Raw genomic sequence first — 25,523 nt, forward strand, 5'->3', positions numbered from 1 at the left:
ACATATTTCACGTTTTAACTGGTTTCGGAATATCGGACATTAACCCAAATTTACACACATGTGCACAAGGAGTATGGACATTAAGTGATGAAGTGTCAGATTTTTAACATGCATACATTTTAAGTAATACCCTCTTAACTGCTAGTTTGCCCCCAGATCATGCCACCGGTTCTAAAAACCTCTTAAAATGTGGGCAGAAAAATCACAAGAATTATGGTATCATTTAAATAATTTTCACAAGTCCGTACTATGAGTTATTCATCTTTTTCTAAAACCATATTCTGGCTACAGGGGTGTGGTTTCCCCCCAGCACAAGGTTGAATTTCTGGTTTTTCCAGTTCTGCCAAGCCAGCTTGCTCTCACAGGCAGTGCTCCTCCCCTTTTCTTCCAGGAGGAAGCCACTTTTTACAGCCCCCATAATAAAACATTTGCCTGAGTCAGGACAGGGCTTTGTTCAATTTCCTGCAGAGCCCAGGTAATTCAATCAGGGAAGTGTCATATCCCTTTTGGTGGGAGCAGCAAAAGGGCAGCTAGGCCTGGGAACACAGCTGTTGTGCAAGTCTCATCTCCTGTCGGGGGTAGCTGGTGGGCAGAATTCAGTTCCTTAAGCCAGGCTTCAGATAAAATGTCACTTTTTGTTACCCAGTTTAAGTCAAGACAATGTTTACATATGCAGCTAGAATGCTGATTCTAAGTTTAAAACTATGACATTTAAACAATTGCAACCTATGTGACACTCAAAAGTAGGTCACTCATTTCTTTTAAACATTTAGATTTTTAGTGTCTTTCAGTCCAAATTTACTTAAACTGCTGAAATCCACAACTCAGCCAGTCTTGTTATAAACCTTCAAGTCACTTCAGAATATAACTTTACATTGGATCCACCTCTCAGTAAGTCTTTCTTTGGCATGCTTTGGGTTCATCTATTCAGTTTTACACATATAACAAAAAATCTGGTGTTGTTTTAAAACGCCGGCTTTCTGATAGTGGTGAGTACTGGTACTGCACCCATTTTTGGGATTTAAGAAAATGAGTTCCCCACAATTCTAGGTTGCTTTTGGCAAACAGCATTGCCATTCCCAATGGTTTCAGACTACTGTGTGGGTAGTCCAATGGTGGTTTTAGGCAATGCCCTTCTGTGCCCATAACATCGGCAAAAATGAGTGGCAGCCTATTCTTCATGCACTTCCCTGTGCATTTTCTGGGAATCTCTGGCCATCATGATGTTTTCCATGTCAATACTGCACAGTTTTTGAGGTAGGGCTCGGATGCATGTGTAAAAACATCCCACACATGCAACTAGCCTAGATTTTAAAAAGGAGCAGATTGCTGTACAATGTGACAAACTGATACATATTCCATTGCTGTTTATGTTTTTACAGTAGACCAGCACTGAACACAGCGGGGGGGGGGGGCAGTCACTGACATGCGTTATACGTTCACGGAGTGTTAGAGGATGGTTTTAGCCGTTTGCGTGGTGATCCGATTTGTGAACACTGTGCAGATGACAATGCTCTGAAGACCTCTGCTACCAAATGTGGATGTGAAAGGACCATGGACTTCCAGCCAGTTGTTTCCAATATTTCAGCCTCACATCTGTATATAAGAAAAATAAAATTATTATAATAAACACAATTAAACATTATAAAAACACTGTTGAACATTAAATAAAACACAAAAAGAGAAGGTACTCTCACTGAGACCACTTTAACTATCATTTGCTAAAGGTGACACAAACTGAGTGTAAACATCAGATCTAATTACAATGTCTAAAAATGTCCAATGTTCGTTGTCCTTAATTTATGCACGTCCACTTATGTACTGTCACCAGTGACTGTTCCATTTGCTCCACTCCACAACCTGGTCAGATTGTCCCTGAAACACCCTTCACCACTTCCCTTCAAATCTGATTTCTCATCTATTGTACGTTCATTTATGATCAAAAGAGCATTTTGCCTCCTATATATAAGTAAATATCTAAATAACAAATCACTTAGTTGTTGCTTATCTTTTTTACAGAACACAAGTTCTACATATTTGTCTATTTACATATATTTTTCATGACACCATAAGGATATTAAATGAAGGTAAGATCCAAAGCATGCACCTTACTGTCTGGTTTTATGGCTATTAGTCACCCGTCTGAGGTTGCACTGAAAAAGGGTACTGTTTTTGCTGTCTTGTAGCAGCCTGAAAGGTCCAAAAAACAAACATACCTCCCGCTCAGTGGGACTTACCCGCCCGCTGAACCTAGGATACTTGGCTGCTTGCCCCTGCCCCCACAGCAGCTTCTTCTCATCCACTGTCTCCCCTGGGACTACCCATCCGATCCCTCTATTTTAGGGTAACCTGCCCCCCTCCTGCCATGCCTGCCCCCTCCCGCTCAGACAACTTTCCTGCTTTGCTATGCTTTCCCGTCTTCTGGGCCTACTCGCCCACTGCGCTTTGATCTGTTGGCAGATATTTGTGGGTGGGGTTTCATGTGCAGCTTATTTTGTAAGCAGTGCAGGAAACATGGTCCACAGCTTCCCAATGACCTTGCCCTCCGAAAACCTAGCTATTTGAAAGGATGACATGTTATTATACCTACTATTCAAAGATAAATATAAACATTACAAACTTTGCATAACTATGCATTTAAAAGTATTTGTCAAATGGCACTACAGCTTACTCTTTATATTCCTTTCTGCGCTGTTAATTTATGAAGGAAATACCTCTAAACATCTTTGATTGTACTTCCAATTTGAATGGACTGTTGAAATGGTCAGAGATTGATCTGTCAACCATGAATAAATGAAACTAATATTGTATGTTAGAACGACTTTTGAGGGATGTAGACGATTCAGCAAACAATTGATTTACTGGGGAGAAATAAAACATCTTCCTGTTACGGAATGGTTGATACATAACATTTGCTTTAACAATGAATTCAAATACATATGGCAGGGCATTACCTAAAAGACCTATCAAATCCGCTACTGAGATAAACATTGTCAGAAGATAACTCACTAACAGGAACAAAATAAAGGGGAAAACAACTATAGACACCTTTCTGGTTAATGCACAAAGGGTTCGCAAAATGGCCATAATCATTTTTATTTTACTTTTTTAATTATTTTATTCAATGCGTATGGCTAATTAAGCCTTTTCCATTTGAGTCATCACAATATAAAACAACAAAATCATCAATAAAACAAAATCATGCTTAAAAAAACAATACAATTAAAATCCACATCCAACAATTCATATACAAAGGAGAATTTCTGTTGTACATCATTAATAAATACCTATATAAATTACATTATTCAAGATAAGAGACACCTTTTAAGTTAGTATACTACGGCTCATGGGTGATTCGGGGCAACCTTCATGCTTATTCTGTACAATTAACCCTTAGTACTTCTTTGTGTTTTAGGAGCGTGCGTTAATAACCTGTTTTGTGTACACTCCCAAACATGCATTGCCACTGCAGTAATCACAAGCGACTCTGCTGCCACAATCATAGACCAGAACTGATTGGTTACGATAATGCCAGGCCGTGTGCAAAAACACTAGTAGCCCTTGCAATAAAGGTCAGTTAAATTCTCAGATGCCATCAAAATGTGCCTACTAGTTTCTATAAATTTGTCACACAGATGTCATGATCTTTTTTCCTGTAGGGTGTTACGCCAGGCACCATTGTGTTCTAATACTGGTAAGATGTTTAATCTCAGATACATGATGAAGCATCTTAACGTATGAAAACATGGCTTAATCAAATAACTGCACAGCTTTTGGTGTTCTAAGCTTTGTTTAATGTACTCCTCATAACAGTGTTTATTCTCAAGTGTGCCAATAGATCTCAGACAGTCCCTTTCGTGTGGCTTAATTTTGTGTATATAAAAGCCAATGTCTACTGCCTCAACCAAAGGCAATCCGATACTCTGCACATACTCTTGTACAGAATCCGCCAATACAAGAAAGGCTTTCGTACCGGTTATAGGTCAAAGGTTCGAATGCAAAGGATCGAATTACAAAAGGGTCGAATAAAAAGGACTGAAAACAAAAGGGTCAAATTTAAAAAAAAATGTTTTAAAACTTTTTTTTTTGTGGGGGGGTACCCCCCAAATCCCTTTTTTTGTGGTAAAAACCACTTTTTTCCAAAACGGAAACCCAGAAAAAAATACATTTAAAAAAAAAAAATGTGACCCTTTTGTTTTAGGTCAAATTGACTCGACCCTATGGCATTAGATCCTTTTGGATTCAAACCTTTGACCAGACACCTTTGTTACCCATTCAATAGTTTAAATGTCGATTCAACATAGTAAATATATCAGGCATATCTGTGAAGACACTGGCTTTGCTTATTTTTATGAATAACTCACTGAAAGCTAGTTTCTTAATAGTATGTAGGGAAGTAATGCCCAATTCCATTCTCAAAACAGCCACAGATACGCTTGTTGGTTGGGCTCAGAAGAGATCTAAGTATTTTTCCTTCTAATTTATCTAACCAACCCTCATGACTGTCGGGCACAGTTTCAAAACAATATAATATACATGGTACAATTGCTTTTGGTATAAACTTCCAGCAATCCCTCTACTGACTCTCCACCAACTCTCTTGATAACTCACCTCAATACCAGCCATTGTCGCATAGCTTTAGTTTTGACATTGGCATAGTATTGTGAGAATGTAGTAATAGTGTAAAATGGTAGCCCAAGGTAACATAGGTTTTAACCTGCTCCAGTTGTATGTCCTTAATGTACCAGATAAACCCAGTAAAGTATCTGCTTTTACTCAGTATATGCATGACCTTGGTCTTAGTATAGTTCATCTTCAAACGGTTTGCATCCGCCAACTGAATGAGGCTGTGGCTGTGTGGTGAATTATCTAAATCCCCTTGTGTTCCAGGATAGGACAATAGTCAATATCAAGGCGCTACAGCCGTAGAAGCCCAGCGTTTGTTGTTTGTCGCGGATCTGGCACAGGGCGATCGATCCGCGGCCAGCAATGCCACTGGACCACCAGGGATAGGTTTGTGACGTGGGGGGTGAGGGGGCTGCTTACAGTAAGCGGCCCTCTCCCCCGGCCACCAAAGCATGGGGGCACATGTATGGAGAACCCTGGGGGCAGATGGGTGATCATCTGCCCCGAAGGAAGGGGGCACAACATTTTAAAAATAAAATAAAAAATATCGAAAAGCAAAAGGAGATGTGGGTGGGGGTGGGGTGCCACTAGCCACCAGGTTTTCTTTTTACATAAAAGGGGGGTGGCCCTCCACCCTACCACAAGTGGAAAGTGGGGGCACTCCTTGTAGCCCTACCTGGGGTCAGATGTCTTCCGCCGGTGTCCTCTTTTCAGAAAGACTTGGGGTTACCCGTGTTTTCGGCTTTCCCCTTTACTCCCAGATAGGTGCACCCACACATGTGAGGTACCATTTTTGTCAGGACACCTCTGGGAACATGGGAAGGTAGGACATGTGTTGTTGCTGGCGTGTTTCGGTGGGTGAGCCGAGTGAAATGTGCGGAAATTGTTTATTTGACACATTTCAGACTTTGCCGGGGGTTCTGGGTAATACATTCAGGGCCAATTTGCCCAAGTCCGACCTTTGCCGATTCCCACGGGTGTCCTCTTTTTGGAAATGCATGGGGTTCCCTGTTTTCCTTGGTGGCTTGGACACCATAGGCCCTAATCTGTAGGGTTTGTGCATGAGCTGAATTCCTGAAATTACGCTGTGCCGAAAGACTTGTGGTTATCTGTCTTTTCGGCTTTCCCCTTTGCGCCCAGGTAGGCGCACCCACATATGTGAGGTACCGTTTTCATCGGGACACCTGTGGGAACGCCGGATGGTATGACATTTGTTGTGTTTGCATGGGTTTCATAACGTTTCGACCCATTTGCTGCTGCTCTTTGTCACACAACCCTTTCATTTCCCAAATGTGACCTAAATTTAGTCGCTGCTCTACGCCCTATACACTTTTGTAACCTTCACAAGTCACCTACACTTCAAAAGGTCTGCCTGTGCTCTTTCAACAAATGTATTCTTGCCCTTCCTCACAACATTTTTTTCCTGATTTACACATGCTAAGTACGTCTGTTCAGGCCGTACGCATTAAACTCCTGTGTACCATGGCTCCATTTTTGGCTTGTGGTATTGTTTGTTTTGTGAAACATTACAAAAAATGTGTGATTTCCTAACTGAAAGATAACTGCAAGAGTCGGGGGAATGTAGCGGAGCATTGTTTTTCTCAGAATTCATACAAGCCATTGCTGTACCAGGCAAACCATGTCCACCACATAACTTTTTTTTCAGTAATTGTCCTGCTTTTTCCCCAAACTATGGAATTTTTCCCTACATAGTTGTTGCCTGACCTACGCAAATCACCCCTTCCAAAACCTGGAATTTTGTCTACTTTTCAGAAATGTATGCCTTTCCGTTCTCCCATTCAGTTTTCATACCCTTTTCTTCCATTCAGTTCACGCATGTCCTATTGGGAAAAAAAGGCCAACATTTCTGTTCATTTCCACTCAACTTGTTCTGGAAAGCAAGGAAAACGGTGATTCAGCACAGCAAACCATTTGTTCCTAGCTCTTACAAGGAAAAAAACCACAGGCTTCTTTGTACATCATTTAAAAAAAAAAACCTTCTCCCTTTTTGGTTATTTTCTCTCACAGAAAATTAGGATTCCTGGGTGGCGTTACCCCCGTCTACATGTGGGAAAAAAAGGGCCACATTTAGCCGAGATATCTCATGTAACAAAAAAGTTACAAGCCATTGAATGGCTACATACTGAAATCACCAAAAAAGGCCTTGCCACTGGGGGGCGAAACCCATGGCAGTTAAGGCGTTAATCTTTGTAAGATTTGTAAAGGTTTGATTAAACCAATAAAAAAAATGTTGCACAATAAGTGCACTTTACTCCCTCTCTTGTCTCACCATAAAGTTAAGTGGTGAGTTACTAACATAGAAGGAGCAATATATTGTTAGGTAGTTGGTATACCGCTAGGGTGCCATTCAATGAAGCAGCTTCAGCCTACAATTTGCCCCCAATCCCTATACTTTTCTCAGGTTCGTGCTTTGAAATATGCGCTACAACGGAGCGGAGGGGAACGATAATACTTCTCTTTTCAAATCCAGCAACTGGAGTATCAGGGCTGTCCTAGGGCCACCACTAGAGTCAGCAGCAGTCCTCTTCCCAAAGCAGCACCATGCTTAACTCGCTGCTGCTACAGCCATCAATCCCCACAGACGCTTTGTTCACTCCCTTTGCTTCTGTGGCGGAGAACACCATTTCACTCTAGGAGGCCGAAGCAGAGGAAAGCAACTCAGCGCGTGAGCACATTAAGGAAAGAGTTGTGTGAAGCCGCACTGCCTCTCTCATTGAAAGTCGAGGCCGCTTCCGATACCTCTCTCTATCCTGTCCAGTAAACTATGTAAACAGCAGACTTAACTGTCCAGTAAACTATGTAAACAGCAGACTTAACTGGGCACACGACACAGTTCAAACCTGTGTTGTGTGCCCAGTTAATGGGTATAATAATGTGATATTCAGATCACAGAAGATCGAGTATTTCAGAATTCATGTGTCCCATAAGAGAGGAAGTAAACATTTCCCTGAATCTATAGATGCCACTGTGGCGAATCCAATTCGGTAGTGAGAATGTCCTCAACCAAATTAATCTCCTTAATGTTAAAACGACTGGGAAGGTTTTATTTAGTACAGGGCCCAAGGGTCAGATGAAACATCAATTTCAATATGGAAAACAGACAGAGAGCAATGGGAGAAAAGGACTCACCGTGACAGTTAGTTTCCCTTTCTCTTTTGTCCTCCTCTCTCTCTGGGAACCAACTTTAACAGACTGAATAGATTAATGCCCTAGAATGGGGTAATAGCGGTAGATGACAATGTTCAAGGGAATAGTTTGAAGAGAATGCTAAAAATTAAATCAATCTAAAGGATGTATATCCATCTAGAGGATGTATTCAAAGATGAATGCTTGCATAACATATATGGGCTGCACAACGTATTTCCAAAATAGGGACATGTTTATGTAAAACAACAAATGCTGCCTTTGCGCTGGTGTAGTGCCTGAAGCCTTTTAAACAATGTAATTAAGCATACTGAAATGTACTGTAGAGAAATCCATCCAGCTAAGGTCATCATAGATATGTTCTTGCCAGGAGCAAATTCAAAATGCGTAGCAAAAAGATGATCTTTGGTCCTGGATAGTATAGTGATCTCAAACGTCAAGGATCTGAACAATCCATATTGCATATATTTCTCTCAGCTGCAGAAAAATGAGGTCTAGACTGAAAGAATGGAAGCATGAACACTTAAGTGAGATGAATGTTAGACATTTTTGGGGGGATAAGGGATACAATTCTTTTATCCTTGCAAATGACAATCAGAGGTTCTTTGAAGGAAAGATGCTAAATCTTGCAAATACATTTGGTTGGTGTTATAGCCGCAGGGAAAATAGTATTTCAGAACAGTAATTTCAAATTACACGAAGCAATAGATTCACTGTATTAGTGCATTAGCTGGAAATTTCTTCTGGAGAATTCTGGTATGCAGCAATGGGTGAAGGCTAATATTTACAAGATTGTATGAGTATTCATTTGCTGGACAAATTGATTATTTATTGTTATGCTTATACCTCAAAAGAGCTTCATCATAACGCTCACAACATTTCTATTTCAATCATGTTCAATTATACATAGTTAATAGTATCAATAATAGTTATCAATAGTAAAATATATACAATTATTTTTCCGGATATCACAATGTTTGCATATTCATATAATTTCATTTGCATTTTCGAGGAGTGTTTCTAGTTTGTCTTAAGTTCCAAACAGTCGCATTGAAACATTATCTTTAAGACTGAAGCATAGACAGAGTAAATTGTGCTATAATTCATTGTTAAACTGCAAGATCGAGGTTTAGATAGCAATTAAGCGTAGCAGCAATCATCACGAGACTATTTTTTATGCTTCGGCCGTTATTCCCAACTTTGGCCATCATTAGAAACGCCTTCCAAATATTAAACAAGGCTATGTGCATGGTTTTGTGCCCTGAATTCAGGCAGTAAAAGCCAGAAAGAATCAGATTTAATGGTGTTATAATCGGACACAAAGGGACCAAACATCTTTGTGTATAGAGGACCATGCTCGCTAGATTCGGCCAGAATGTGTTGTGCAGTCTCAAGTTTGTCCGTGGGCTTGCAGTACTTAGTTAAGCAAATGAACGGGTATGTGGAGGAGCTCTTCTAATGTGCAGCGATATAGATGCGGCTTCTGACAGGGTGCCGCGGAATGAGTGTGTAGTAGATTGTTAAGAATTACAGAATTACAGAATTGCTGACTGGGTCGATGTATGAATGGTTGAGAACAGGCTACAGTGGGCTATGGAACCACATGTGAGAGGGGACCACACTCCCATAGGCACTCCTAGTCCAGACCGAGGATAAGCAGACAGCAAAAGGCCACAAAATCAGGTGGTCGTAATTTGTTCCATACTCAGTGATGTAACTGAGCCATTTAAGATGCTAAGACTAAGATGCTGCTGCGTACCAAAAACGGCACGCCTTTGAGAAAAAGTACCTTGAGCCTTCACGGTTTTGTGGCTTCAGCGGACCACAGCAGACCACAATCTCACTCGTCCTCACTCCGCTCCGCGGTTTAATGAGGCAATTATAGGGATTGCAGCTCCAGCAGTTGTGGGTGCGCCTCCAGATCAACAGAAATAGAAAAGTTATATTCCACCACAGCAGACCACAATCTTACTCGTCCTCACTCCCTAGACAAATACGTTAGAAGAACATGACATTATGTAATGTAGCAAACAATTAATTCATCCTTTTCACTAGAGCTCAGTACAAATACACAGTAATTGGCCTTTATATTTTTCACATATTAGCTCTTTTCTTGCTGCTCCCACAGTGTGCACAGTTTCCATCAAAATCCCTCTGTGAGAATAATCTTACTTTTCAGTAACCAGTTCCGAGATAGCATTATGGGATTTCTGCTAAGTAAGAAGATCTGCCACCTTGTAAATGAGTTGGAATCAGGAAGATATAAATACCAAATCTTTGAAGGCCATGTTGCGACCACAGACCCAGGGTGGAACGGATTGATGACCTGAACTTTTGAAGACTTCACAGAATCAAAGGAGCCAGACCTGAACTTTTGAAGACTTTTTTTTTTTTTTTTTTTATTAAAGCTTTCAGCATACAAAAATACAAGCTTTTGCTTATGTACAAATTTTTCCCTCCTCCCCATGCACAAGCCAAACCTCTCCCAAGTCTTCTCTCTTTTGTTCTTAAGTCGAGGTTTGGCTTTTTTTTTTCTTTTTTTTTTTTTAGTTCTCCTCGTTGATGATAATCTTAATTCTCTTCCAATCTCTTTAGCATTGATTCTAGGAAAATACCCAGACCTTTAACAGTTTTTTTACTTGGATCGTCATATAAAGCTGACCACCATAAGTTGGTGTCCAGATCACATGATGGAGGCAATGTTGGTAATAGTAAACAGCCCCTTTCGGATCTGAGTTCAGGGCAGAACAACATTAGGTGTTGAGACGATTCTTCTTCTTTTTTACATAATCTGCATAGTTTTTCCTTTGTCAGTCCATATCTGAACAGATTGATCTTTGTTCTTAAAATGTTCAGACGAAAGCGCATTATTAGATCTCTATGATTCCGATTTGCGCTTTTTTCTAGGTATCCAGGCAATGTCAGTGGACATCTAGTCATCTTATTTGATAAGGTGTGATGGTTCGACGCTACTCTCGCACGCTCTGTTTCTCCCCAATCGATTGAAAATAAAAGTATTTTTACCCTCTTTGGATGTTTCCGAAGGGCTTCCGTCGTGACTTTTAGATTTTGCAGCAGATTGTTACATTTCGCTTTCCATTCATCCAGTGGCCAAAAGGGCATTTTTCCTGCTTCCTTGTTCAGTATTTGGTATTTAGGTGGACAGCTTTCTAAAGATATTTTTCTGTATGTGGCCAGTGTTTTCCAGATGATTCGGGCTTGCATTGAATGCAATCCTAACTCATGTCGTATGATACCTATCGGAACACATATCGGAATGTTCAGCAATTTTCGCCAAAATCTGGCTTCAAGTTTATCCCATGTTTCCCAAAGGATTCTCAGGGCCGTTTCGCCAGCATATGTCACAGTTCGGATGACCTTTGCATTGTAGAATTCCACAATCGGGCGCATGGAGAATTTACAGAACTTTCTTTTCAATATTAATGCCTGTGATGTTAATTGGTCCATTTTCCTCTGCAAATGTTCAATCCACGGTTGGTCACTCCAATTGGCACTTACAATTGCTCCCAGATATTTTGTGTTTTAACTGTTGTTATCAGGTCATTCTCTATGTGCCATCTAAAAGGTTTTTTATTTGCAGGACCTGCTTTTTTAATTATCATTACCACTGTTTTTTCAGGATTGATTTTTTGTTCAATTTCTTTTAGATGTATATTCAGAGCTTCTAGTTTTTTTTGTAGACCCATTTCTGTTTTGTCCATCACTATAAGATCGTCAGCATATAAGAGATGACCAATTTTCATTTCTCCTATTTTAGGCGAGCATGCTCTCGATGGTTCCAAGCAGTCCTTTACTTCTAAAATAAAGAAGTTATAGAGTATAGACGCTAGGGGGCAACCATGTTTTAGCCCACAGGTTGTTGTTATTACCTGCGTTAAGTTTCCCTTTTGGTCCAATCTGACTCACATCGATGTATTTGTATGGAGAGATTTAATGGCTTCTATTAGGTCTAATGGACAGCCTTTTTCTTTCAATTTGGACCAGAGAATTTGGCGGTCTACTCTGTCAAAGGCTGCCGCCATATCTATTGAGGCGATAAACAATTTTTGATTTTCATGAATGGTCTTTGCTTTTAGCAGGTTGAGGATTAAGAGGTTTAAACTGCAGTCTACATTTTCCACAAAACCCACTTGTCTGTGATCGAAATTACCAGATCTTAGTATCCATTCCTTTAATCTTTTCAAGAGAATGCCCGCAAAGAGTTTACCTAAGACATCCAGCAGGGATATGGGACGATAGTTCTCCGGACAAGCTCTGTCTCCTTTTTTATGGATTGGAATAGTAATTGAAGTTGTCCAAGATTCTGGTATGTGACCCATTTTTACTATTCGTGTGAAGAGAACAAAGCACATGTGTGCCCATACCTCTGGAGCTTGCTTTAAGATTTCATTCGTGAGGCCATCCGGCCCTGGTGCTCGCGATCTGCTTGCTTTTTTTTATCAGTGCCAATATTTCACTTGAAGTGAATTCGATATCCCAACCTTTTTTACCTTTGTCATCTTGTATAATTTTGTCTGTTATGGGCTCTCGATTATATTTTTCTTGAAAATATTGTTCCCACGTTGTTTCATTTATTGGATTGAGTTGTTCCTCACTTTGTTGGTTTCCTTTCTGATTTAGCAGTGTCCATAGATATTTTGCATTTTTGTTTCTCATCGCCATTAACATGTATTCAGAATCTTTTTGAAATAATAGTGCTCTGTGGGACTTGGCCCAGTTTCGATAACCTTTTCTCAATTCTTTCTTTTTTGTTTGCATGACATCATAGGCAATATTCTGTTTTTTAAAGGCTCTTAGGTCTCTCGCCAGCTGTCGTTTTTTTCCGCTATATCCTGATTGAAACAATGCATCCTGCGTTTTGTGGTTCTTTTGTTTGTTTCTGTGGTCACTTTAAAGATTTTAAGACACGATTCGTACTCCACGTCTTTTCCTGTTATAGTAGCCCATTTATTTATTGAATTTGTTAACATGGGAATCATTTGTGATGTTATCCTCAGTCTGTTTCGCCCCTCATTTACACTGACTCCTGTAGGCCAAGTATTCCTAGGTACCACATCCCTTTTATGCTCTGTTGCTGGATCTGCGCATGTGAGGATTAATATTTTATGGTCACTACTTTTTGTTGGTAAGATTTTTAAGGTGAGTATTCTGTCAAAAGTTTTCCGGTCAACAAAGAAGTAGTCTAATATTGCGCTTGAATTATGTGATGACCAAGTCGATTGTCCTTCCAGATCTCCTTGGACATTTCCATTTACTTGAAAGAGATCACATTTCTCCATTTCCATCTTCCAATCTCTTGCTCTTGATTGTTTTTGTCGATTGTAACTAGACAAATTTGCCTGCGGATTTTTGGTTTTACCACAGGAGATGTTTAAATCACCACATATTATTAATGACGGATTATCATATTCTGACCTCAATTGGTCTATGTGATTAGTTAGTAATTCCAGGAATACTTGTCCATCTTTTGCTTTTGTGTTCCAATATAGATTACAAATGATTAGTGTGTTTTTTTCTTTTTGTGTATCACTTCCTTTTGAATCCTGTTGCGTAATTATTATTTGTATCAATGGTGAGGGGTGTATCGTACGAATTACATTTCCGCCATATGTGTTTTTTATGATAGTTAATAGACCTGCGGAGGGTCTACCTTTTTTTCCTTTGATTTAAATAACAAGTTGCTCCATGAATGTATGGCTGTTCTTGCAGCCAACACTCTTGAATACAGCTGATATCTGCATTTAGAATTTCTTTATTTAGCTTTTCAATCAAATGAAGGAAGCCTCTTGTATTCCAGGAAGCAAAACTTGTTGATCCTCGGGGTCCTCGTCCTTCGGTCTAATGATTTTTTTCATTTGTTTTCGTATTCAAAGTTTCCGCTAGCCAGCCCCAGTATTTTTCAGCATCTATTTTAGTTACAATAGGATGATCATTATTTGTTTGCTGGACAAGATTCCCTTTCACATTTCCTTTAATTTTCATATGTAAAGCATTTGGGCCCCGTAATACTGTTGGTGAGAAACGTATAGGTCTGTAGTCCACTTCCTCTCCATTTTGGTTTTTGCGGGCATTTTTTTGTTGTTCTTCAAAGCTTGTTTTCTTAATTGTGTCCCTGTTTATATCCTTTACTCTCTGTTGCGGACATTCTGTTTAAACATCAAAGCCCAAAACCCGCAGATCATCCGCCGCTAACCATATTGCGTTCATAACTGCCTTTGAATTGAAGTGTTTGTAAATTCTGTCCAGATCTTCTTGGTTTGGAAATTCCACAATTCGTATATCTTTTGGTTCAATCACTCTCAATTGAGGCACGTTGTGCAAGAGTTTCATTAGGTTTGATCTACTTAGGATCAAACCATCCTGTGCTCTCCATTCTTAGTTTTAGGGTGTTATTATGATTGCCATAGGGTTCAAGATTATTCTTGTCGCTTCTTTGGTCCTTCTTCTCTACATTTTTGTTCCTATTTTTCATTCTCGAGCTCTTGGGGTTTTGGGTGCTCCAGCTTTCTTGTTCTTGTTCTGATTGTTTAATCATATCTTTTAGCACCTGGCCTTGCTTTTTTTCCAAGTCCTTTTTTAGTCCAATCTGTGTTCTTTTTTCTTGCAAAGTTCGAAAGGTCGAAGCTGGTACTTCAAAACATTCTGGAGCATTACTTTCCTGGTGCTCATGCTCTTCACATTCCTCAGCTGACTCTTGCGAGCTATCATCCTCATAAACCGATAAGAGCAACAAAGACTCTTGAACATAGGACTCATTTATGGAGCTTTCTAATGTACTCTCTAATTCCACATCTTTATTGGATTCTCTTGCTTGGTTCTTTACTTGCTCTGCATCTTCCTTTTTTTTTTAATTATTATTGGCGGTGCTTGTTGGATAGACTTTGTTATCTCTTTGCCTATGGGCTTTAAATTTCTAATGAACTGCTGTGTTCCTTCATTAGTCATGCATTTTTGATTGGGCAAATTTTTAGTTTTTTTGTTCGATTTTTCCAAGGTTTCATTTAATTTTTCCATCTTATCTATTCTGTTTGATTCTTTAGGGTTTTCAATGCTGAATAATGGATAAGTACCATTAGGCTGGTTTTCGCAGTTGTTATTGTCAATGACCTGTGTCGGTTGCCTATTTATCAGGGACTCTCCCTGTTTTCCCTCTGTTCTTTGGGAGCCAGGTGCCAGTCTTCGTTTGACCGTAAACTCAGTCTGTTTTGTGTTTTCGGTTGCAATTTTTTTGTTCAACTCAACCATCACATTTACCTTTCTTTGTTCCTCACTTGGCCTTAACTCTCTGTCCATTGTTTCTGTTGAGGTACTTTTGACCTCATATTGAACAATGTTTTTGTAACTCTCTGTTTTAAGTAAGTTAATAGTGTCCCTGAAACAATGCAAAAACGCACTCTTGTCTTCCCAAGCTTCCTCAAATAGCTCGATTAGCGTCTTTACTATAACTTTTTCTGATGCTTTCTCATGGAACTTTCTTTTTTGTTCATCCTCAAAATGTTTTTCTACACGTGTTAATTTGGACTGGATTTGAGCCAATAAATTCGATTGATCCCTACAATTTTCGTGCAGTGCCTCGTATAGCTTCAAATACGGTGCAAGTGCTATAGTCATCATTGATCCTACTGCAGCTTGCATGTTTGCACAGATATCAGTAATTGGCCAAGGATTATGTGAAGGTGCTGTTGCACTTTCAAAATGTTTTTCTTTATTTTCGGCCGAATTTAGACCCGGCTCAGTTTGTTCTTCGTCTTCCAACTGCAAGTCCGCGGGTAGGGTGCTGCTTAGATCCTGAGGGACATCTTCCTTTGCTTTTTGAGAATTCAAAGTTAGGTCACCTTGATGTTCTGATGTTGATTTGTCATTTGGGACCTCTTCGATGCTTATGTCTTCTGTTCTTCCATTTTCGTTTTTTTTTCCATTTTTTCCGAACTCATGTGTGCACTCGATTTGTTTGCGTCCATTTCTTCAAAGGATTTTTTTACTCGCGGTATCTGAGGAGTGGATGTGTTTTTTGGTTCCTTGAAAGACAGCTTTTTAGATTCTTCCGGTTTTTCTGAATGTTTTTGTTTTGGTGCGATTTTGATTGTTGCAGGAGCATTTGTCATTCCTATGCTTTCTGTGATCATGGCGTCTTTAGGTAGATTGCAGTTACCACTTTTGTCTGGTTCTGGTTGTGCATTGTCAGAGCTTAATTTCTCACATCGGCCGGACGCTAACAGAAGGTCATGGTCTGACATTTCCATTTCGTCTAGTTGTTGACTGGCGTCCATGATCCCAGTTGCCAAGCTCATGTCTTTCTGTAAAGTAGTTACATCTTTCTTTTTAAAGTGCCATCTGATAGTTTTTATCCCTGAAAGGGACTTTGCACGCGGTCTGAATTTCTGAGTAGCAGATGGTTTCAAGAGATTGCCAGCCCCATTTACTAAATTGTTTGTTGTTTTTGTTTTTCCTTGAGTCAAATATTTTTGTGTGTTAGCTTGCAAATGGCCCTTTTCAATGTCACACATTGGCTCTTTGTTAATGGAAGACAAGGTATTTGGTTTACTATCACTGGCTTTCTGTGCATTTTGTTTTGTTGGGGAAGACTTTGTATGTGGTGCTTGTAAACTTTCCATGCCTTTTAAAATTGCAGTCGCTTCACTACTCTCATAGAGAATACTTGGTATAAATGTCTTTGGGGCTTTATTTTTTTGTTTGTTAATTGTTGTGTTTTTTTTTGTTGTTAAAAAAGAAGCTTCTTCATGCGGCAAACAGAAGACTTCTTTATTTGCCGCACTCGCAGCAGGCACCGCTTCCCTCCATGGAAGCGAGTCACCTACCAGCGGTATGCCCCCCAACGCACACGACAACTCCGTGGTTCCGCCTGGACCGCTCTTCGGGACTCCGGCCCTGTGCGCACGCGCAGCACCACTGCACCCGTGCGCGTCGCAGCCGTCCCCGTCACAACACACGGCCCACGGTAAGCCCCCGCCGATCGCAGACCCGGACAACGGCGGACCACTGAACCCATCCATCGCGGGCAAAGATGTCCCAATAGGTGTGTGATAAGGGGGGCAAGGTGGGCATGGGTCAAGGGGGGAACAGGGGTAGCATAGCGCGGGAGGGTCAAATAGATGACAACTGTCATTTAGGGGGCTCCGTGTGGTTATTAGGCCGCACAGAAGACACCCCAGCTAATCCAGCATTGTTCGTGGTGGTACTCACCGCCTCTACTTTGTCCCCTGCGTTACCCCCAACAACAGCAGGCAATTTCATACGGCTACGGGTACGGGGTACCTGAGAAATCACTGCGTCGCCAGGGATCAGGGCGGGTGTGTGGTCCATGTTTGTTCTTCTTCCTCACACCACGCCGAACACTCACCAAACACTCCGCAAACGCTCCGCTAGGAGCAGTGATATTATAGTGGAGGGTCCGCCTCCAGCCTCCAGCCTCCAGCCGTAATAGAGGTAGTAGAGCCACTCAGGCAGCAGGAAAGGAGTTGTGGCAGGTCCCAGGTCCAAACACTCGCCAAACACTCCTTTGAAGACTTTACAGAATCAAAGTAGCCATTTGAAAGGCGTATTGGGTCTGCTTAGACCAATGCAGGAGAGAACCCCAGTGAATTGTGGCAGAAACCCAGATGGAATGCATATTTGTAAAACTGATCATTCTAGTGTGTGCAATTAAATCTATTTGTGGTTGATTCCACTGGTTGAAAATCATCCGGTCCACTGTGAGTTTGAGGGCCCACTTGTAGGGAGCATGATGACGTCAGGTTAGATTGTCTGCTGTGTGGCATAGCACTTTCACTTTAAATGCACAGCCAGAAGCACCAAGCTAGACAAAGGCTGTACACTTGCAAATCTATAAACGGTCACTAAAATGCACAGAAGTGAGCAGGCGTGCTTGCTTGCTCAAGTAGGAAACTGCAGTCATATTGTCCATTTTACAATGTTGCTTTGTAGCTGAGGAAAGCCCCGATTACTTATAGCTCAAAGAAATGTATGAGTGTTTGCGATTTAGCGTTCCAAATGTCTGTGTTTTTGGGTCCCAACAATGGGTTCTTCCCACATTACGAAAACCCATTGCAAAAGAAATATGATGAAGGGAAGGATGGAAAGGGATGTGTTTCAGAAGATTTCAGGAAATTGCTTTCTTGATACTGTAGGGTATTTTGTGGAGATTTGGGGCCTGACGGTATTTTCTTACCGCCGAAATATAACTTAGCAACAATCACTCCTTGTATTCAGATTGGGCCATGTACAACAATAATACAGTGAACATGCATTATTTCAGCACCCAGGCATGCATATTTGGTATGCGTGGGTGGTAGGCGCGGTTGGTGGTATTTTGGTGAGCATAATTCCCTTGTTTTATTTGTGGCCCCAATGTCCAAAATCCCTTATCTTTGCTTAGATTTTTCGTGTAATCACTAGAGAGACCTCAGACCTACATTTTAGGAAAACCACATTTTTCAGTGATAGTGTGCCACCATGGGCGATCTCACTGACTTATTTACGACAGAGAGCTATATATGGTAATCTTGTGGTAATTTCCACTACCTTATATAAGGTAGGGAGCTATGTTCTGAGAGTCTCTCTTCCCGTTGGCTCATGTACCTCCAACGAGCTATGCTACAATCACTCACAACTGTTCATACTGAATCTGACATGCACACATCTGTCTTAAAATGACCATTGCACTGTTTAAAAATCTCCCCCACTTCATCGGCATTGTAATGGTAAATATTAAATACACCACGCGTCTGTTTTCAAATATTTTTCTGTATTATAAAAGTTGCATTTAAACACGATCTCACTCTTTACAGAAATAAATAAAATGGTACAGTAAAAGCATTGTCTATGACACACTGCAAAGAGCGTGGCGGAGAACAGAACTCAAATTGCAACATTAGCATTTGATTAAGGCATGCACAGGAATCCTACACTGACTGCATATTACCGTACACACTCAGCTCCCACACTTCTCATTACCTTATCTTTTTAGTTGTTCTCTTTGGCTGTTCTCTTTGTGAATGTGGCTCCCCTGGATTAACTCCAGCAAAAAGGAACGCTTGCCTTCTCAAACCGGGTTCATTGCCTGGAATTCTCAGCTTTTTCAGATAGGAACGCCTCAGCCAGTGGAAAGGTCCTTCTTTCAGCTCTCCCCAATCTCGACTGCCAAATCTTGACTGTAGCAGGACGCAGGGATCTGCATTCAGTCAGGAGTCCCACAGCCAGGTCTTCTCCCCAGTAGTGCAGAAAAAATGTCTCCCTGTCTTTTTCCCCGATACTGCCCACTAAAACTTTCATCTCAGCCCTCTGTATGACGTGTCCCAATGAAATCCATCATCTCTCATCCTCCTACTTTCAACAATAGCTTCGCTTATACATTTGCAATTGTTGCAAATCTGACTTCCTTCTTCCTGCAGTTACTGTGCACAAAAACACGGAGAAGCAGACAAAGAAGAGAAGAAAAAAAAATCTGCACACACATTTAAATGGTTTTCAGAGTATGCCTAATTCTGCAGTGGAGAACACATTTCATTAGTGGGTTATGTTAAATAAGGTTTTATTAGTCAGGTTAATGGTTAATAGGTTAGCTGTTAATTTTCAAATGTGTCTCTCGCACCATAGGCATTTCAGGTGAAAAATAGTGTGCATTTTTAAATGAGCACGTGTGCTTTTAACTGTAAAAATAGATTCGCATCTTATATGTTAAAATCGTTTTTGACTGAATAGCCTGTCTTTCCTTGTTAATCTGGTAACCCATATAGCAATGCACCGCACCCTTGTGGTGGTGCTAAAAAAAAAAATGTGCTACTTGTGCAGTAGTGCTGTACTCTGTGCTGTTTGCTACCTGTGCAGTAGTGCTGTACTCTGTGCTGTACCATGCCAAATATCCTTACAATACCAACTGTGAATGTGCCAAACCAATGAGAGAAAACACCAGGTATTGTTCCCAGTTCACAGCCAGATGGCACTCTAACAGCCTTATTGTATGCAGCTCTCCTACCACCTTACACTACACACACAAATCCCCTCTCCGTCCAGATTGCTGCCACAGGCTTAGCCATTAGCACATCATATTATCACTAACCAAGTCACAACTAAGATCTACTATTTACCCCTGTCACACTCTCCCTCAACAGTGGCTGGCCATACTGAAAGCACTATAGTCTATCAGGTTCTCAGCCAAACCCATAGGAAGCAGAATTGCACACAGGAAATGGTTACCTCCAACTCGCACCCATCAACAACACAGGTTTTGCATCTCCACCGTCCCCTGTCCCACAAAAGATATTCCACCCTTTTTCTTACAGACCCATGTGCAGCGAGGCCACCCATAATGACTGATGGGTGCTACACAACACCACTTACATTACATTTCACCTCATCAAAAGATAAACATGAGTTCATTAGGTCGCAACCCATATGAAACTTTACAAACTGCACACAGTGGTGAGAGTGTGATAGGATGGTTTTGTCTGCAGGGTGATGCGCAACTTTTGCAGACTTAGAAGAGGGAAGCCTAAAGATGATACCAGAATAAACTGTGGCCCAGGTAGGGGCAAAGTTGTACTCTCTGCCATTGAAGATAGAAGGACAATACACAGAGAATTAAAGACGTGACGAGTTGCGGGCCACATGGAAGACAGCTGAACAGATGATGAACATAGTTCACTCCAAAGTGTAGAAATGTTCTGTGCTGTACCAGAATTGGAATATGAACCAAGCATGCTGACGTTTTACTGAACACAACCAGAGGGCTAACCACAATGATTCCAAACTTTGACCATATGTACACATGTGGGAGACAGATGGGGCCTGAGTCCCCTGTTTTGCTTGTGTATCAAAAGAGTAGGAGCAGTAAAACCCTGAATCCTACTGGTGCTCTCGGCTGAGCTGTGTTGTGTGGTGTAAAAAAAAAAAAAAAACCCTTCACATTTCCTTAAATAATTGTAGAGAATACATGAAAACTTTAAGGGAGCAAAGGTAGTTGTGAAATGTGTATGTCACTCTATAGTTGCTGTTCGAATGTCTTGGGAATAAAATGTTGCATATATGATGTGTGGAAATGTTCCATTAATGTCACTTGCTAGCCAAAGATGGATGGCCCGGCGGGTTTTCATGTACAAATGAACGTGCGTGCAAAAGCAGTAAAGACATTGGGCCTCATTACGAGTAAATCGGTATCCCACTGACCCGGCGGGTTGCCGCTGTACCCGTAACACTGGATCCGCCACCTGACTTCCCAGTGCCACCGGGACATTACAACTTCCGGCGGAGTGGGAAGTCAGGCAGGGGGTTCGGTAAGTCCCCATTCCCGTGGAGTCCACCAGGACTCCACGGGAATGGGGACTCGGAAGCACCAGCACCATTGCTAATGGTGCCAGTGCATCCATGACAACACTTCCTACCGGGGTCGATGCGCCTGACAGGGTCAAACCTCCTGGGCTCAGCGGCCCCGTCAGGGAGACTTGTAGTGTGGCAGTCTGGAAACAAGGGTGCTGGTAAGCTTACCGCCACCCTTGTTTCCGGACAGCCACACTCGTAATGAAGCCCATTAACTTCATACATCAGTGATGAGTGAACAAAGGACCTATATTGTGCAGTGGTGGTGGAAAAAGCAAGGAGAGGAGAAACACCCACTGCCACCCAAAAGATACCATAATTGGAGTTAAAGTAATGCAAGCAAGAAAGCGACTGTTGCACAAATTATTGAGCCACACACTTCAAGTAAAGAAATACAATGTACATTGCAAATGGATTTTGAAAACAACAGAGTTTTGTATATAATCTTGGCTGGTAGAAGTCAGATAGATATTAATTAGTGTTATTCAGATTAGCCGATGTTTGTGTGTGTGCACATTTTGTTTATGTCTGTATAACCATTGATCTCAGGCTTTCTTTATTATGTATGTTGTCCCTACGTTTAAGTTGTTAGACTCAGGGCTGACTTGGACATACTATTCGGTTCTATTCCAGTTTTGCTCATTTTAAGGGGCCGGGTACAGAGATGGCCCAATAACACTGTATGGTCATCTTCCCAACAGTGCATCTCGGGATCATCCCCAGATGTTTTGAAGGGGCAACCGGCTCAACACAAGAGCACCAGTGACCAGGCACAGACTAAAGCCACACTGGTAAGAATTAATTTCACTTCCTGCGCCTGAATAGGGGTGATAACAACCGGAAACCCTACTTTCAGACTTACAGAGTCTTGGGGTACCACTTCTTGTTTTTTCTCCAAGGCACGTGCGGGTACCCAAACTACCACAGTACTATGTGGTCAGCATCTGGGACCAGCTCACAAGCTTTTTTACCATAGCGACTGTTTTCACACGGTAAGGTAAGTGATATGTACATTTGACATTATCACTGCTTCTCTTTCAACTACAGCAATAGAAGCTTTTCCTTTAATTACTAATTGTTCTCGGAAACCCACACAGTATCTGAAACACGTTTCTCTTGTCATTTCATTTGACAGAGATCAACAGGATACCTCTTCCATCAAACCATTGCACCGTCCTGCTGAAGTCCCACTTCTAGCAAGTTTCATTAGACAGCTCACCCATGTGGCTGGCCGAAACACAGTACTGTCGACGACCCCGCTTTTCTGTATCAGTGTCCATCACCAACACTGATTATTCTGCCACGTTATTATGTGTTGTGCCTATATGTTATCTGTATATTGTTTTCCTGAGATTGTAGACGAGAAGAAACATGCCTTATGTTCATTGACTCCAGTCAATTTGACTGGACTGTACTTTTTTGTGTATTCCATACCGAGTTGCATACATTAAAGTGTGCCCGTTGCTTTGATCACTCTGTGATTTATTCATGTGCATTAAAAGCAAGGGGCCAATACTCTATTTGACCCTAAAGAACAAGTAAAAGCAATGGCTTTTTGTACATGTTTTGAATTGTGAAACTGTGTGGTTTCTGCCACTCTGATTATTTTTTATTATTTCACAGTTTTGCTGATCAGACACATACGTCAGTTGTGTCCATAGCTTAAAAGAGTACATTCTTTCTCTATTGTTGAGCAGAACACCACAGAAACATGACGTTTATTATTTTACAGATACCTGTAACCTTTTTAGATCTTGCATCAACAAACTTGGTTTGGACATAATTATCATTTTCCACTCACAAATAAATTAAGAATAAATACTAATTGCATTTATTTGCACATTCTCAGAATCATCAACTGAAGTATTTAAAGTATATGAGACATGATAAGGTATTATTTTGAATTTATATAAAACAATAAGTCTCCTACACATTTATGGTTGTTTTATTGAAGATTAATTTTCTTTAAAGCATACATTGTTTCTTTTTGTCAGTTGTACAATTCTTGAAAAAGTGTGTGATGAGTCAAGCACATATCCACCTGTCCCAACCAAGACCATAAATAAAAGTAAAGTTTTAAAAACTGATGAGAACGGGCAATTGGGGAGGAAGGATAGCTCAGGGGCAACACGTTTGTCTTGGAAGCAATGCAACAAAGGTTTGAATCCCAATCCCGAGTTTAGAAACCACTTGTTGGTATTAAGCGGATTATAAAGGAACAATTATAATTATAATAGAATTTGATTCTTAACTTCAACCGTGTTTTGCACTTGTACATTGTTTTGAATAACGTGCTGGTTGCAGCAGAATATGTTTTGAGAACAGGGACGGAGTATTTCATAAACTGACATATGTCAATATCAATTATATATCAGATGACCAGCAGGAGGGACTACTACACTGCTGCAAACATTCTAGTCAATGCTTGAGGCTGTTTCGAGGTATTCTGTATTGCTCAGGAAAGAGCATTATGGGGACAATATGCAGGTGCACATCAATGCACACAGTACCTTTTGTGCTTTTTTGATCCTTTTTAAACATGGTCATGGTAATACGATGTAAATCCAGCAGGACACAACTACTATGGAGGCTTATACTTTGTGCACAGTTCATTTAAAAAATGGATTCCCAAATCCGATCTCATAAAGACAAGTGTACAGAAGGAGGAGAAATGGGCATCGCTTTTGTTTCAATGGCTGCCGAAGATGGGGTAAGTTTAAGGTCCAGGTAGTTAAGGATGCTGCCCGCAACATAATCAAAAAGAAACCTTGCATTATATAAGAATTTGGTAAATAGTACACAGACAATATGGCACCTTTAGTGGAATTCAAACATTTAGACAAAAATCTTGTAGTTTACCAGCTAGGTGAGAATCAGGAGAAGTGCCAGCAGCTCTGATCAGTGAAATCGAGATTAAAGAGGCTCTTAAAGGACTTTCCTCAGACAAAGTAGCTGTTGAAAAATGGTCTGCCCATTAACTTAACTGCCAAGAACAATTAGCCTAATGGGATTCCCCATGCACCTAGGGCGAGCAATATCGTCCTCGGCACTTAAGGGGTTGTACAAAAATTGAGCAATTGGCTATCTCCTTTCTTTCTGGAGCTAATGCAGGAAACATATTCTGGTCCCTATTCCCCATGCCCTGGAGAAAGTAAAATATTGCAGTACCCCAACGAAGTGCAAGGATAAACTCATGTTATGAAATGTACTTTCATACAATGTTTAGTGACTAACTAGTGCAGTTTAGAATAGCGGAAATAATGTATAATTCAAATATTATTGATGATGTAATAACATTTTGATTATGTCTTTATTACATATATTGGTCCTACCTTTAGGTTGTTGGAATCCGGGCTGTCCTGAACATAATATGTTGTCCTTGTTCAGTTTCGCTGATAAGACACAGAGGTAAACAGAGTCTGTCAGATAAGGGAGTCATTTGTTGTTTTTTCGGACACTTTTTAAGCTATTAAGATATTGGTGACCACGACGTTACATAATGTCTCTAACCCTTTTCCGATAACGCATTCTGGTGGTTTGAGCTTCAATAGTATTGTTCACTCTAGATAGAGTGGGATTCAGACATCCTGAAGTATTTAAGCACACAATCAGCTCAAGAATAAATTATGCTTTTATTAGACAGTTTTATGTCCAGAAATGCAGCTGCTTGACCAATGGAAGCTTGCAATATATGAAAAACCAGGTTTATAAAGGCTCTATAAATAATCCATATTAACAACTATTTCTACACGACATAAGGCCTAAGGGTAGTAAAATAAAAAAATGAATGGATAACAATTCCATTCTGTTTTCCAAATTCAGAAAACAAATACATATATTTGACCCAAAAAGGGTATGCACAACTTATTGGAGCAAACCTAACACCAATATCTTATTGTCGCGTCCATCTAGAGGGACGTTATTTGGTAAATGAAAATGCATGAAACAATAAAGTAAGTACACATCAAAGGAACTCAAATTAGTCTATGTAATTCATGTGGAAATTATTTCACTTTTTCCAACGCATACAGTGCACCTGCATTTATATTCTTGAGCATGGATTATGAAAGGCTGGCCTCCCTATCATATTTTATTATAAAATGGTTACACTTATACAGGTCCACACTTAAAAATGCCTGTCCTGGATATCAGATTAGCACTTGGATTGCTATCTATCTTTCGAAATTGTCTCATTTATAAAAAAAAGACCCTCTTTTGCCTCCTTTCTTTCATCTTCCCAATTTTGGGGTTTTAACATTGTTCTACTTTAGAAACTTCATAAGTGTAATTCTGTTATATAAGCTTATGTATAATATTCCATTTTACTTCTGTTTAATATACTTAATTTTAATAGGTACTATCAATATTCTTAAACC

At 40.5% G+C, this 25,523-nt stretch overlaps 1 protein-coding gene across 1 annotated transcript in view; it reads right to left on the bottom strand.

Annotated features, from left to right (window-relative positions):
* Positions 1-1,350: 1,350 nt before the first annotated feature.
* The window catches only part of SPOPL (speckle type BTB/POZ protein like), a 520,447-nt gene continuing 496,274 nt past the window's right edge, over positions 1,351-25,523 (bottom strand). Inside the window, exon 11 of the mRNA XM_069617390.1 lies at positions 1,351-1,596. Within this exon, the coding sequence (XP_069473491.1) occupies positions 1,440-1,596 (157 nt within the window). The 3' untranslated portion in view covers positions 1,351-1,439. The remainder of the gene's footprint in view (positions 1,597-25,523) is intronic.

The sequence above is a fragment of the Ambystoma mexicanum genome, chromosome 9 (assembly GCF_040938575.1).
Source record: "Ambystoma mexicanum isolate Mex_15411 chromosome 9, UKY_AmexF1_1, whole genome shotgun sequence".
Taxonomy (NCBI): Eukaryota; Metazoa; Chordata; class Amphibia; order Caudata; family Ambystomatidae; genus Ambystoma; species Ambystoma mexicanum.